The following is a 17,073-nucleotide window of genomic DNA, read 5'->3' on the forward strand; positions in this document are numbered from 1 at the left end:
CTGTTGTAAAGATCGGTGTTCTCTAGTAGTCTCTAGCGGTACCCATTGTGTACCTTACAACGACTGTACTTTGGGGGGTTGCGACTATGTGCAACACAGATATGCTATGTTGGTTTCATAGATTCAGGTGCAGCTTACACGTTGGAATTCAGGCGTGACCCACTTTTTTTGCTGTCGAGTGTACGTTTTGTAGAGCTTGACTGTAGGCTTGCAGGGAGTGGAGATGCCTAGGCTGCATGCCAAAGTAATCACACGGTGTAAGGTCTGCCGCAAGTGGGAATGTGGGTGCAGAAGTCGGTTATAATAACTGATACTTGTCTGAGAATATAAGAATGAATCTTTCATATATTCATCAACCAACGCAATAAGACATTCTTTGTTCCACTGTGGAGACACTTGTAGCCACTGAACTGCACTTTGAGGTTCTGCTCCTTATCTTGGCCCCATCTTCCAGACTGTGACGTCAGACGCCGGGTAGACCACTGACTAGCCGGCGCAGATAATGTTCAGGGAACGCTAGAAGGAGAAGAGCACAGGAGTACTAAGCGAAAACGCAGTGAGGTCCCTACATATTGAGGCCGTCCAGCAGGCGACGGAGCTTGGTGCGGTGCCAATATGTGAATCAACTTGTAAGCTTACAGCAAATAATACTCCGTGGGCGATGGGATTTACTGTGACCATTTCTCTTCATTGTAAAGTTACCGAGTTCCGTGAACTAGGAAATGTCCAATCTAATGACAAACATGCACCCTTATTCCTTGATTTCTTGTTTTGTTCTTTACGAGACAGTGATACGTACACTGACAATTGCTAAGGAACAGAGACACTGTTGGACATGAATAATCAGTGGCAATGATGGACGTCATGGAACACATCTAGAACGAAAAATGGTTCGTGTTTCACCTCATGGGAAAGCAGGATGACAGACACAAACATCGTTCATATTTGACGCAGGTCAGACTACCAACATGAAGCTCGATAACGGTTCCGGGAGCAGATTTCCGTCTAGAAACATTTCTACCAAGAGCATCCAAGGCACACCCTACAGGCTTTAGGCTCGAGGAGTATCGAAGAAATTCCATATGTTCAATATCTTCACTTTCCAGTGTTTGTAACACCTTAGAAATCCGGTGAGGACCGGGATTGTCGTCCATGAACAGAAAGTAGGAACCTACCGCACTCCAAACCAGAATAAAATTATCCGGAATATCCTGCCTGCAATACCGCTGTGCTGCAACGCTACAGCGCACAAAGATATCCAGCACTCTTCGATCGTCTTGCATAATGTCTGACCACACCTTAACGTCTAGGCCTCACCCATGACGTTTATGAATATTCTGTAGCGTGTAATGTGTTACAAAATTGTAACCAGAATCGTCTGTCACAATGCAGTGGGATTTGTCGGAGAACATCAGCGTGCACCACTTTTGTTGACCCCACTTAACATGCTCTGCACGCCCACAAACGCTTTCTCGGCCACTGCATGATACAAGTGGGATCAGCTGCACAGGCTTTCGTTCACAAAAAGCATCCCGATTTACATGCCGCGAAGTGCTTCTCACAGAGACAGGTTACAGGGGCTGCAGCGGTCTGCTCTTTTTCGCAGACGGGGTAACATATCGATCCTCTTGGAGTTTGGAGGTCCGTCTACCATCACCGGAATTTCCACCTTCAGCGGCCTGTTTTTAATCGCGATATGACTCTTTTGGACACAGATACAGCGTGTTTCAAAAAGAACCTAACGATTTTGAAAATTCATATAAATTAATTCATGGTACGTAAAGAGGTTATTGTACTGTCAATTTGTAGGCAAATACATCAAGTTTTGTCTCACTTAGCTCACTAGAGCGGAACCCAAGCGCAAGGAGCGCTAGCGGCAGTTGGCTTAAAGGTGGCTGCCTTCATTGGACCCCAGCGTGCTAGCTGTGAGTTCTGGTTTGAAGAATCGACGTCGGTGACAACAGTTAAGCGTAACTTCCGTACCAAGTTCACTGAAGATCCGCCTAATAGGCCTAAACTTTATGAGTGGCATAAATATTTTGTAGTACAGAGTGCTCGGTGAGACATGGGAAATCATCTGGTCGTCCAAGAACACCTGACGATGTCGCTGAGCGAGTGAGACAACGTTTTTTCAGCAGTTCGTTCACTCTCGTAGGAGGGTCGTCCACTACGTAATGCCCCACATTCTTTTAAAAAGCCGTTAATATGCATGGACAAACGTCCTTGTTGACGCTTCATATTTGACGTTTGTTCTGTGCGCCGGTGAAGTTTTGAACCGTTATTCAGATCGCAGAGTAGTACAGCGTCAAAATTTCGTCTACACACGACTCACGGTACAAGCAGCGCGCTGTTATTAAATTCTTGTGTGCAGAAAAAAAACCGTGGTGAACACCCATAAACGTTTGTGTGCAGTGTATGGTGATGCTGCAGTTGATGGAGTACAGTTGGACCATGGGTAAACAAAGTTACAGCTTCAGGAAATGCAGAAACAGTGCTCCATGATCAGCCATGCTCGGTACATCCAGTCACAGCTACTGCTCCAGACATGCTGAATCGTGCGGATGCCATTATTCGTGCCGACCGGCGCATCACAACTCCACAATTGCCCCTACATTTGTCGGTCAGCATTGGAAATGCAACTGTAATGATCGAGACTCTCGGATATTCAAAGAGGTGTTCACGATGGATTCCACGAATGCTCACAGCCGACCACAAGATTCAAACATAGGACATTTCATCTGAATTGTTCGAGCGTTTTGAGACCGACGGAGAGTCCTTTCCGTAACGGATCGTTACGAGGTACGAAATCTAGGTGCAGCACTTTGCGCCGAAAACAAAAAGGCAGTCCACAGGGTGACATGATGCTCATTCACCACAAAATAAGTAACTCAAAACAACCCCTTTTTCGGTAAAAGTCATGGTGACAGTCTTCCGGGATTGTAATGGCGTCATTGATGTAATGCCAAAAGAGTCAACAATCAATTCAGAAGCATACGTGAAGACTGTGAATAAACGCAAGAACCGATCCGACGTGTTCGATCGGACAAGAATCCAGCAGAAGTCTTGCCCCAACACGATAATGCAGGCCCACACAAAAGCCTGAGAACCCGGGGACACATTGTGAAATTGGGTTGGACGTCATGGCCTCATCCACTCTACATTCTAGACCTGGCACTCTCGAAGTTCCATCTCTGTGGGCCACTTAAAGATTCTCTACGGGGAACAAACTTTGAAGATGACAAGAGTGTCAGTCTTGCAGTATCAACATGGCTACGCGTGCAGGACAAGAGCTCTTCGACAGAGTTGGCACACGGCCATGGAGACTCCGTAGGAAATTAGGACACGGACAAGACATGTTCATGTGTCTCTACATTAAATTCTGACTCTAAACAATAAAAGTGTTGTGAGAAGAAAAATGTGGAGCATCAGTTATTGAACGACCCTCGTACGTAGGATTAGGCAACAGCTAGCGACTGTTAGAAGCTTCGGCACAATGGAGAGCGCTCGCTACTCACCGACGAGGTGGTCGTAGCGGACGCCGGTCCTGGCGAGGAGTTCGGCGACGGCGGGCGTGGTGCGGGCCGCGTCTTCGATGACGAGCCAGTGCAGCGCGGGCACGTGCATCAGCGTCTGCGCCAGGCGCGTCAGCTCGGCCAGCTGCTCGGGCCGGCGGTACGTGGGGGTGATGACGTACACGGTGCGCTGCTGCGACGGCGCGGTGTGGGGGGCGGCGGCCGCGTGCAGCAGTTGGCAGCGGTCAGCAGCGAAGGCAGGGGCGACGGCCGCCCGCGAGCAGCGCTGCAAGTGGCGGCGACAACCGAGTGAAAACAATCGCGTCAATTTCCTTTACTCTACGTCTATGGTCACACTTTTTTTTTTCTTTTTTTACATCAGACTACCGGATTCGTTCTACAATGACCATCTTCAGATCTCTTTTATAAAACCATGTCCTAATATACTGGAGCCAGTATATTAGAACTTTTTTTTATAAAACATAATCTGAAGATGGTCATTATAGACCGAAACCTATAGTCTGATGTCAAATTAAAAAAAAAAAAAAAAAATGGGACGATAGACGTAAGGTGAAGGAAACTTATTCTATATTCTGGTCACTGTTTTATTCCCGACCATGTCGTAGCTTGTGAAACAATCGGGTCATTCTGATATTGGAAAACAATAGAATCATTCGATTGTTGTTATACGTGTAGGTTGAATTATTTAACCATCCTTTTGACTGGAACTAGTCTGTTTGAACAATCAAATGAAAACAATCGTATTAGTCAGTTGTAATTTTACGTATCGGTTGGATTATTATCATTTATTTATTTATTTATTTTTTTTCTTTCGAGCAAAAACAGTCAGTAGGAGCAATCGAATGAAAAGATTCGACACCGTTGTAGATTTGCATACTGGCTGAATTATTCATTCTTTCCTTTCAACTGACGACAATCAGTGGAGGTACATTTGGTCTATGCAACTAATTGAAGGCGGTTTGTTTATTTCTATAAGCATTTCGCTTCTTTTATTTGAGAAGCTCTTCAGTGGTCTAAAATACATGTTTCTTTTTATACATGCAGTATATGTATTATGTGATAGATACAATATACTGCTATGTTACATTTTTCAAGTGTTTTGCTCTTGTTTTTTTACGTTAGAATCAACTTTTGTTACACAAATGTCATATTTAAAATTATCGTTTGGTGTTACAATATCCAGCGCTGTTACCTCATGCGTGTCGTCCTGGAGATATATTCTCTACTGGCCGATTCCTGGTGCTCTTTCACCCACATTTGTCACATTGCATATGTCATTTGCACTTTAAATTTTGTGATCAACATATGTGTGCAATAGATATTTGTTCGAAAACTGTACTTATAAATATGCAAGTATTGTGAGTTCACCATGCGTCTATTCCTGTTTGGCTTGCTTACCTACATGTTACCAAGCTAACGAAGTGTACACTGAAAACTAACGTCTATTCATGATATTTATATCTGTGTACGTGTGTGTGTGTGTGTGTGTGTGTGTGTGTGTGTGTGTGTGTGTGTGTGTGTGCGTGTTTGTGTGAGTGAGCGAGAGGGAGAGAGAGAGAAAGAGAGAGAGAGAGAGAGAGAAAGAGACAGAGAGAGAGAGAGAGAGAGAGAGACAGGGACGGGGGGGGGGGCACCAGAGAGAACTAATGGGTGTGTATATGTGTATATGCATTTTGTGTGTGTGTTGGGGGGGGGGGGGGTTATTCGGTGTGAGTTGCAGAATGTTGAATATGAATGTAACAGCTGTAAGAGAATGGTTGAGAGCTTTGGTGAAAAGCTGATCTGAGTTTTGATTTAAATGTTCTGTGGATGGGTACATGGACAAAGGAGTGCAAAGGTGCTGGTTGGTATTATTATTATTATTATGATAATAATCCTTTTTTGAAGTATGATAATTTTACTTTACTTATTAGTGTAAACAATGATTTGTTTGGCATGTGTACATGATCATTCAACAGCGTTTTCTTTTCTTCTTTGGTTTTCTGTATGTGGTAATTCACTTGCACGGTTAGGAGGTGTATTTTATGACCGATTCTAATTATTTTCGTGTCTTTTTCGATAGTCGTTGGTTTGTGATTATGTTCTCTTAGGGACTCTGTAAATGTGGAGTCGTTTGTCCCATACTGTGTTCTTTGTATCTGACATGAAATGTTCTGTCTTTTTATTCTTTGGATCTGCCATCACAAGTGTGGTTGATGTATACCTGCTTTCTGGTATATGTTTCGGTTTTTTGTCAGATTTGGGATGTATTTTTTCACAGAATTGTCTGTTGTGTATGGCAGGTTTATTCCCTGTCTTTTGAATGTTGGTGCATTTATGTGTGAGTTTGTGTTTGTATGTCATTCTGCATCAATTTGTGTCTTAGATTTTTCTGGTTATTCTGTGTAGTTGGTATGCTAATGAGTGTTTGCGTTTTGTTCTGTTATATTGTTACCTATGGTTTGGTGCTTTCTGCTATTATTATACTTTTAATTTTATTGATAAGCTTTGTTGCTATGTTACAACTGTAAGCATTGTTTTGTGCTATTTGGATTATTATGTAAAGTTCTTTTTGGTAATTTTCTTCAGTGTGTGACACTGTGTTGAGTCCATAGGGCATGTGCTGCTTGTTTTTGTGAGTGTGGATGGTTAAAGGACTGGCGAATGATAATGTCCGTTGCTGCGGATTTACGCTAAATTTCAAACATGTCTTTACTGTTTTGATTTTTGATTGTCACATTCAGATAGTTAATTTGGTTTGTCAGCTGTCTTTCAGTTGTGGCTTTTATATTTTTATATACCTTGTTGATGTCAGTATGTAGGTTTTCAACTTTTTTTGTGGTCCATCTATTAAGCAAAGGATGTCATCCATATACCTGAACCAACATAATATGTTGTATTAATTTGCTGCTATTTTTGTGACCATTTTTATAAAAATAGCAGCAAATTAATACAACATATTACATTGGTGCAGGTGTATGGATGATATCCTTTGCTTAACAGATGAACCACAAACAAAAATTGAAAACCTACATACTGACACCAGCAAGGCACATAAAAATATAAAAACCACAATTGAACGAGAGCAGAATAACCAAATTAACTTTCTGGATGTAACACTCAAAAACTAAAACAAAAAGCATATGTTTGAAATTAATTGTAAATCTGCAGCAACAGACAATATCATTCCCCAGTCCTCGAACCATCCACACTCACATAAGCAAGCAGCACTTCGACACATCCTCCATAGAATCAACACAGTGCCACTCACCGAAGAAAACTACCAAAAAGTGCTTGACATTATAGTCCAAACAGCACAAAACAACGCTTACAGTAGTAACATAGCCACAAAGCTTAACAATAAAATTAAAAGCAAAATAAAAGCAGGAAGCACCAAACAATGGGCAACAACACAACAGAACAAAACGCAAACACTCAGTAGCATAGCAACTACACAGAATAACCAGAAAAATATAAGACACAAGATGGTGCACAATGACATACAAACACAAACTCACATACAAAATCAACAACATTTCAAAAGACAGGGAATAAACCTATCTTACACAACAGACATTACCGTGCTAAAATACATCCCAAAACTGACAAATAGCAGAGGCATATACCAGAAAGCAAGTATATATCAACTACACTGTAACACTTGATGGAAGATACAAAGGACAAACAGACAGAACATCTGATATCAGATACAAAGAACACATGAGAACCTGTAAGTATTGTATAAACCACTCCACATTTGGTGGGAGAACATAATCACAAATGAACCGCTGTTGAAGAAGACATGAAAATAATTAGAATCAACAAGAAAAAACACCTTCAAACCCTGCAAGAAAACTACAATGTACAGAAAACGAAAGCAGAAAATGAAACACCATTGAATGATCAAGTACATGTGCCAAATAATTCATTGATTACACCAACAGATAAAATAAAAGAGTAACCTTCCAAGAGAGGATTATTATCCCAACAATAATAATAGTAATATCACCCAACAACTTTCCACTTACTTGTCCATGAACCCATCCGGTAACATTTAAACCAAAACTCAGATCAGCTGATTACCTAAGCTTTCAACCACTCTCTGACACCTATTATATTCATATTCAACAGTTTTCAACTGACGCTGCCTAACGACTAACACCCCCGCTCCCACATTCCCCCTCGCCCCCCAACAAAAAATATATATATGCTTCTTTAGCTCTCTCTCTTTCCCTTCCTCCCTCTCTCCCTCCCCTCCGTCTCTCTCTCACACACTTTCTCTCTCTCTCTTTCTCTCTCACTCTGCCGGCCGCGGTGGTCTCGCGGTTCTAGGCGCGCAGCCTGGAACCGCGCGACTGCTACGGTCGCAGGTTCGAATCCTGCCTCGGGCATGGACGTGTGTGATGTCCTTAGGTTAGTTAGGTTTAAGTAGTTCTAAGTTCTAGGGGACTGATGACCACAGCTGTTAAGTCCCATAGTGCTCAGAGCCATTTGAACTATTTTTCTCTCACTCTCTCTGTCTGTCTCTCTCTCCCCCTCTCATTCGCACCCGCGTCCACAAACACACACACACACACACACACACACACACACACACACCTTTTTCAGTATATTCTTCTTTAGCTTCGCAACATGTGGGTAAGCAAACCAACAGGGTTGGACACTTAGTGAACTAACAATATTTACGTCCTTATAAGTAGTTTTTGAACAACTTTCTATTACTAGTTTCAGAAGAGTAATAGTGCACCTCAAAAACAGGGATAAACAAGATAAACAATGTGGAGAAAAAAGTTCGAAATACAAAAATATGCTTATGTTTCATAAATTGATAGATAGTGTGACCTCCTAAAGGTGAACTGTAGGTAATTATTTATTTAAATAAAAGGCTCGACGTAAACTGTTTTATAATCTAAAAATAGCCCGAAACTGTATTGTTCTAGACCCCACCGAAGACACCTTAGAGCAAAAAATGTCGAAAAGCGTTTGGGAGGATTAAATTATAGTGCAACAAGTAAAGGCGGTTTTTACTTACAAAGAGGTATTTCTGTGCTTGCTGCGTAGGATGTCCAAGCAAACAATCTTGTTAGAGTTCAGTGTGTCAAGGTGCCAATATTTTTTAGAACCGAATTCGGGACGCATTACAATATTGTGATATTACAAGATAAGTCTGAACTGAATGTAATAAATATAAACTATCAGTTCAATTTAGGACATTAATTTATATTTTATTAGCACTTTCCCAGATGAATTATGTGAGCGGGCATGCAGTATTTATCACTACTGGAAATTCGCCTCAGCCTGTCTGTATTCTTCAACAGTCTTTCGAAAACATTCATGTTTCATAATAATTCACTCTAGTCACTTACATTGCTTTCGTAGTTTCCACAACAAACTGTGTTCTGTCACTGTCCCAAATATTACTCATTTGAGAGAAGTATCCTTTCAATAAGAGCACACCGATACAGGTGAAGTGAACATATAGTTCGACAAAAATCGTTTCTTAATTGTGAAATTCGGGACAAATAAGTGTCCCGATGTTCGGGACAGAGCTGCAGAAATCGTGACTGTCGCCAAAAAAGGGAGGAAGGGGTGATAAATGTTCACCTTAAAAGCGTGTGCCGTCTGTGGTACACAGGTTATCTAAGCGATATTCCCGTTCCATGTCCTCACTACAGTGTGCTATTGCCGCTCTGGTGCAAGCTCACAGTTCGCTCGTACCTTCGTTAACAGCCTGCAGTGGGGCACCATGTCAAGTACTTTCCCCAAAGTTAAGAACATGGAATCTGCTACTTGTCATTCATACATAGTTCGCAATATATCATGTGAGAAAAGGGCAAGCTGAGTTTCACACGAGTGACACTTTTTACAACCCTGATAATTCGTGGTCTAAATGAAAATCATTATATTCGAACAAAGAATATGTTCACAAGGATCCTGCAGCAAACCGATGCAACTGATATTGGTATGCTCACAGTTTGGTCGAACCTTCGTTAACAGCCTGCAGTGGGGCACCATGTCAAGTACTTTCCCAAAAGTTAAGAATATGGAATCTGCCACTTGTCCTTCATACATAGTTCGCAATATATCATGTGAGAAAAGGGCAAGCTGCGTTTCACACGAGTGACACTTTTTACAACCCTGCTAATTCGTGGTCTAAATGAAAATCATTATATTCGAACAAAGAATATGTTCACAAGGACCCTGCAGCAAACCGATGCAACTGATATTTGTATGTAATTTTACAGGCTCGTTTCTTTACCCTTCTTATGTACGGGAGTAACGTGCGCGTTTTTGCAGTTCCTTCGGATTTTGCATTAGCCGAGAGATTAGCGATAAATGTAAGCTAAGTAAGGGACCAATGCACCAGAGTACTGTTTGTAAAATCGAAGTGAGATTCCATTAGGACCTGGCGACTTATTGTTTTCAGCTTTGTCCATTGTTTGTATACGCCAGGTATGCTGATTCCTATGTCGTCCATTGTTGTTGTTGTGGTCTTCAGTCCTAAGACTGGTTTGATGCAGCTCTCCATGCTACTCTATCCTGTGCAAGCTTCTTCATCTCCCAGTACCTACTGCAATCTACATCCTTCTGAATCTGCTTAGTGTATTCATCTCTTGGTCTCCCTCTACGATTTTTACCCTCCACGCTGCCCTCCAATACTAAATTGTTGATCCCTTGATGCCTCAGAACATGTCCTACCAACCGATCCCGTCTTCTGGTCAAGTTGTGCCACAAACTTCTCTTCTCCCCAATCCTATTCAATACTTCCTCATTAGTTATGTGATCTACCCATCTAATCTTCAGCATTCTTCTGTAGCACCACATTTCGAATGCTTCTATTCTCTTCTTGTCCAAACTATTTCTCGTCCATGTTTCACTTCCATACATGGCTACACTCCATACAAATGCTTTCAGAAATGACTTCCTGACACTTAAATCTATACTCGATGTTAACAAATTTCTCTTCTTCAGAAACCCTTTCCTTGCCATTGCCAGCCTACATTTTATATCCTCTCTACTTCGACCATCATCAGTTATTTTGCTCCCCAAATAGCAAAACACCTTTACTACTTTAAGTGTCTCATTTCCTAATCTAATTCCCTCAGCATCACCCGACTTAATTCGACTACATTCCATTATCTTCGTTTTGCTTTTGTTGATGTTCATCTTATATCCTCCTTTCAAGACACTGTCCATTCCATTCAACTGCTCTTCCAAGTCCTTTGCTGTCTCTGACAGAATTACAATGTCATCAGCGAACCTCAAAGTTTTTATTTCTTCTCCATGGATTTTAATACCTACTCCGAATTTTTCTTTTGTTTCCTTTACTGCTTGCTCAATATACAGATTGAACAACATCGGGGAGAGGCTACAACCCTGTCTTACTCCCTTCCCAACCACTGCTTCCCCTTCATACCCCTCGACTCTTACAACTGCCATCTGGTTTCTGTACAAATTGTAAATAGCCTTTCGCTCCCTGTATTTTACCCCTGCCACCTTTAGAATTTCAAAGAGAGTATTCCAGTCAACATTGTCAAAAGCTTTCTCTAAGTCTACAAATGCTAGAAACGTAGGTTTGCCTTTCCTTAATCTTTCTTCTAAGATAAGTCGTAAGGTCAGTATTGCCTCACGTGTTGTAGTGTTTCTACGGAATCCAAACTGATCTTCCCCGAGGTTGGCTTCTACTAGTTTTTCCATTCGTCTGTAAAGAATTCGTGTTAGTATTTTGCAGCTGTGACTTATTAAACTGATAGTTCGGTAATTTTCACATCTGTCAACACCTGCTTTCTTTGGGATAGGAATTATTATATTCTTCTTGAAGTCTGAGGGTATTTCGCCTGTCTCATACATCTTGGTCACCAGATGGTAGAATTTTGTCAGGACTGGCTCTCCCAAGGCTGTCAGTAGTTCTAGTGGAATGTTATCTACTCCCAGGGCCTTGTTTCGACTCAGGTCTTTCAGTGCTCTGTCAAACTCTTCACGCAGTATCGTATCTCCCATTTCATCTTCATCTACATCCTCTTCCATTTCCATAATATTGTCCTCAAGCACATCGCCCTTGTATAGACCCTCTATATACTCCTTCCACCTTTCTGTTTTCCCTTCTTTGCTTAGAACTGGGTTTCCATCTGAGCTCTTGATATTCATACAAGTGGTTCTCTTATCTCCAAAGGTCTCTTTAATTTTCCTGTAGGCAGTATGTATCTTACCCCTAGTGAGATAAGCCTCTACATCCTTACATTTGTCCTCTAGCCATCCCTGCTTAGCCATTTTGCACTTCCTGTCGATCTCATTTTTGAGACGTTTGTATTCCTTTTTGCCTGCTTCATTTACTGCATTTTTATATTTTCTCCTTTCATCAATTAAATTCAATATTTCTTCTGTTACCCAAGGATTTCTACTAACCCTCGTCTTTTTACCTACTAGATCGTCTGCTGTCTTCACTACTTCATCCCTCAAAGCTACCCATTCTTCTTCTACTCTATTTCTTTCCTTCATTCCTGTCAATTGCTCCCTTATCCTCTCCCTGAAACTCTGTACAACCTCTGGTTCTTTCAGTTTTTCCAGGTCCCATCTCCTTAAATTCCCACCTTTTTGCAGTTTCTTCAGTTTTAATCTACAGGTCATAACCAATTGATTGTGGTCCGAGTCCACATCTGCCCCTGGAAATGTCTTACAATTTAAAACCTGGTTCCTAAATCTCTGTCTTACCATTATATAATCTATCTGATACCTTTTAGTATCTCCAGGGTTCTTCCATGTATACAACCTTCTTTCATGATTCTTAAACCAAGTGTTAGCTATGATTATGTTGTGCTCTGTGCAAAATTCTACCAGGCGGCTTCCTCTTTCATTTCTTAGCCCCAATCCATAGTCACCGACTATGTTTCCTTCTCTCCCTTTTCCTACACTCGAATTCCAGTCACCCATGACTATTAAATTTTCGTCTCCCTTCACTATCTGAATAATTTCTTTTATTTCATCATACATTTCTTCAATTTCTTCGTCATCTGCAGAGCTAGTTGGCATATAAACTTGTACTACTGTAGTAGGTGTGGGCTTCGTATCTATCTTGGCCACAATAATGCGTTCACTGTGCTGTTTGTAGTAGCTTACCCGCATTCCTATTTTCCTATTCATTATTAAACCTACTCCTGCATTACCCCTATTTGATTTTATGTGTATAACCCTGTAGTCACCTGACCAGAAGTCTTGTTCCTCCTGCCACCGAACTTCACTAATTCCCACTATATCTAACTTCAACCTATCCATTTCCCTTTTTAAATTTTCTAACCTACCTGCCCGATTAAGGGATCTGACATTCCACGCTCCGATCCGTAGAACGCCAGTTTTCTTTCTCCTGATAACGACATCCTCTTGAGTAGTCCCCGCCCGGAGATCCGAATGGGGGACTATTTTACCTCCGGAATATTTTACCCAAGAGGACGCCATCATCATGTAATCCTACAGTAAAGCTGCATGCCCTCGGGAAAAATTACGGCTGTAGTTTCCCCTTGCTTTCAGCCGTTCGCAGTACCAGCACAGCAAGGCCGTTTTGGTTACTGTTACAACGCCAGATCAGTCAATCATCTAGACTGTTGCCCTTGCAACTACTGAAAAGGCTGCTGCCCCTCTTCAGGAACCACACGTTTGTCGTCCATAGAGGAGGCTTTTTGATGGTCCAATGAAGGTATGCGTCTACGATTCTCCTCCGTGAACCATTTCTTAAACCCGAAATTCAAAACTTCGGCTTTCGTTTTGCTACCTTCAACTGGCGTACCACACTGTTTGGGGTGACGGATAAATAAATGTAACCTTCGCTGTTTACAGAAGTCCGGAAACTACTTTTGCGGTCAGCCAGAAAGTGATGGAGAACATACTGACTTCTAGTCTGGAAGTCCACATTACTCATTGTGCTCACTGAAAGAGAATGCTGCTCCTGCTTGCTGTGTAGTCAGCAGGATTATGGAACTATCACTATGAATAAAAGATTAGAGTTTTAACTGATTGATGAATTCAATAACTGTTAACAAGCACAATATACAGGGTGAAGCGAAATTCACACTCAGGCTTCGCAGCGCGACTCATCACATGCCAGTTATAAAAAAATGTCTCTCACAAAATTTCGTACGGCGAGTACATCCGGCAGAAAAAGGACGTTTAAGAGTGTCAATCTGGCAACACTGTAACCACCTGTATAATTACTACCTCTTTCAGCTCGTGTTAGTCGTGCTGTGCGGTTGGTACAGTGGACGGAGTTTTGGGTTAGAATGCAGGAGGTCGATGGTTCGATCTGGGTTGGGCCGCATTTTTTTTATTTGGTAAATGTAGTCCAGGTGGTACGGTATCTGGCGTCTTAATTGTCAACAGCTATTTGCAACGGGTCCTCTAGAAAATATTTGCATCTAGATACTACAATGGTAGAAACGGAAGATTGGTCATGTTTGAAAGTGCCCTTTCCACGTCGTGGGCGTAATTAATTCGCACCACTTCGTCTACTAGATGCGAAACCTGTTTTCTTTGTACCCTCTTCCAGTGGTCCCATAGGTTAGTACCAACTATTATTCTTGCCTCGTTCAGGTCCATTACATTTCGTTAGGGTCTTAAGTTACCAGTAGGGCTATCAACGTGCCTTGCGAATGGTGTCCAAACCCGGTTACTATTTGTATGTTTTATCACCATGGTCCCACTAATTATGTCTTTCAGCATTGAGTCTGGTAACCACACGCTGTTCAGTATATATCTCAATGCATTAATATTACTATTATTAGTAGTAGTAGTAGTATCATTGTTCTATCGATGGGATTGTGGAAACATCACGTTTATTACCTTAGGGAAACAGTGTAATTCGAAAATTTCACAATATGCAGATCAATATCGGTGAGAGGAGTAACGTGCGTTAGGTGGAACTGCGCGCAGGACTGACTGCGTGTTTATACTGTATACGCTGTCCACCAACAGGGACTAGTTGCGAGCGGTGTAACATGCCCATGACAGATTCCAATGTACAAGTGTATACATATCGAATTTTCCCGTTGTAAACCTGTAAACCATTGTGGCAGACGCATGGCATACACAAACGATGAATATGTGGATATGATTCCGGCCCTTGGTGCATCTGATGACCGGGCTGGTGTTGACGCTCATGAATATGCTGATAGATATCCTCGTCGACGCCATCCAGCTAAAACCGTGTTTCGTCATCTGGAGCTGCACTTTTGGGAGTCAGGTTCTCTTCTTCCACCACCGCGTGACAGAGGTTGCCTACGGACTCGCCATACTCGAGCTTGGAAGCTATTCTGGGGGTCATACACCAAGAATCTCAGCTAAGTACATGCAGCGTAGCAACACAGCTGCATGTCTCGCAATGCATGGTCGTTAACGTGCTGCACGAGCATGGGATGCACCCCTGTCATTATGTTCTCACGCAACACATGCATCCTGCAAATCGAAATCAGCGATGCAATTCTGTGAATGGTTCCAACAACAATAGTAGCCCAACAATGACTTCGTGAACACTGTAATACGGTCGGAATAAGCAGGATTCACTCGTGAGGGTGGCTTCAACATGCACAACGCCCACCATTCGTGTGAGATTAACCCACACGTCACCTGCGACTGTGGATATCAAGTTCGCTTTGGTACCAACGTGCCAGAAAATTGGGCGACAGGCGTTTGGGCTCCTATACATTGCCTCACCGGTTGAATGCACGAAGGTATCATGTATTCCTCTCAAACTATCTCCTTATGAACTGGAAGATACTCTACTACATGTTTGGCAGAGGATAGTGCACCTGTACATTCTGGAATTAATGTGAGACAGCATTTGGACAGAACATTTTCAGGTAAGTTGCTTGGACGTGGAGGTCCAGTTGTACGGACACTGTGTTCACCTGACCTAAATCCCGTGGACTTTTTCCTGAGGGGACACTAGAAGAAGCATGTCTACTATACTCCGCCAATGAATGTGGAAGAATTGGTAGCACGTGTTCATGCTGCTCTTGTTACTGTGGACGCAGCTTTTCTGTGAAGGGTCCAGAGCTGTAAGATCTGGCAGGTTGCAAGCTGTTTGGATGTGCAGGTAGGTCTCTTTGAGCATCTGCTTATCTGAGCACAACGTATTCCGTTGAAAATGTCATCTGGTCATTAATATAGACATTGTCATTGTCACTAGTTGCTAGTGTGTGACATCTGAGCAGTTATATTACTGCTTTCTTTCTTGGGGCCTTTGTCCCGCTTCAACTCGGAGTTGGCCTTGTTACTATTGGTTTGGCAGTGTTAGTTGCAGAGGGTGGCGAGATGTCCTTCCTGCCGCCCTCCCAAATCCCTGGCACTGAATTAGTGTACCCCAGATGTCTGCGTCTAGTGTACACTATGGAATAGTGCGAGTTGTGTAATTGAGGCATAACGTGAGGACCAGCCAAGTATTCACCAAACGGGATATGGAAAACCGCCTAAAAACTACATCCAGGCTGGCTGGCATACCGGCCCTCGTCGTTAACCTGCCAGGCGGATTCGATCCAGGGCCAGCGCACCTACCCGAGTCTAGGAAGCAGCACATTAGTGCTTTCGGCTACCCTGGCAGATCGTGCGCTCGTATCATATGTAGTATAAATGACAAGTAGATGTTGTGTTATTGCACTGAGCTGTCATCTTTAGCATCTCGAAATTGATATTGTTTTTGAAGTTATTCTGTACTATGATGGGTCATTTGTTACAACTATTCCTTATTGCTCTAACCTCGTATTTGTTATGTTCAACTTTACAAAATGTTGTAAATTTAGGATACATGTGACCTAAGTAACGGTGTACATTACAGTATGAAATGTCAGAATGAAATTAGCAAATAAAAAATAAATATGAAATATGCCCAACCCAGGATCGAGCCCTTGACGTCCTCAATGCTAACCCAAAACTCTAGCTCCTGCACCAACTACACAGCACGATTTACATGTGCTGACATACGTACTTACGATACATGCGGTTACAATGTTGCCAGATTGCCACTCTTTAACATCCTGTTTCTGCTGGATGTACTCGCCAGATGAAACTTTGTGATAGATTGTTTTTTAATTATTATTACTGGCATATGAGAAGTCGTGCTGCGAAGCCCTAGAGCGCGAATTGCGCTTCACCCTGTATAATAAAATCTGCAATGATAAAAATAATATCCGCATCGGAAACAGAAGTAGTAAATGTAAATGAGCGTTTGGTGTCATTGGCCGCCTTGGTGCAGATCTTATTACATTCGACGCCACATTGGGCGACCTGTGTGCCGAATGGGGATAAAATGATGATTAAGACAACAGAACGCCCGGTCCCTGAGCGGAGAAAATCCCAGACCCAGATGGGAATCGAACCCGGGCTCGTAAGATAGCAATCCGCCACACTGACCACTCGGTTATCGGGGCGGACACAGCAGTAGTAACAGTTCAGAAAAGACTTCTGTGGAAAGTTCCATGTAAAATAGTCTATCGCACTGACTTGTGATCACCAAAGTTAACTGCTCGCCTTAAAAGTGGGAAATAGTCTCGTGACTCGCCATGCGGTTTTGTTGTTT

General features: G+C 42.3%; 1 protein-coding gene across 1 annotated transcript in view; it reads right to left on the minus strand.

The window, feature by feature from the left end:
- The window catches only part of LOC124775335 (galactosylgalactosylxylosylprotein 3-beta-glucuronosyltransferase P-like), a 193,725-nt gene that overhangs the window by 79,015 nt on the left and 97,637 nt on the right, over nt 1-17,073 (minus strand). Inside the window, exon 2 of the mRNA XM_047250167.1 lies at nt 3,516-3,705. Within this exon, the coding sequence (XP_047106123.1) occupies nt 3,516-3,705 (190 nt within the window). The remainder of the gene's footprint in view (nt 1-3,515; nt 3,706-17,073) is intronic.

Source organism: Schistocerca piceifrons, chromosome 2, assembly GCF_021461385.2.
Source record: "Schistocerca piceifrons isolate TAMUIC-IGC-003096 chromosome 2, iqSchPice1.1, whole genome shotgun sequence".
Taxonomy (NCBI): domain Eukaryota; kingdom Metazoa; phylum Arthropoda; class Insecta; order Orthoptera; family Acrididae; genus Schistocerca; species Schistocerca piceifrons.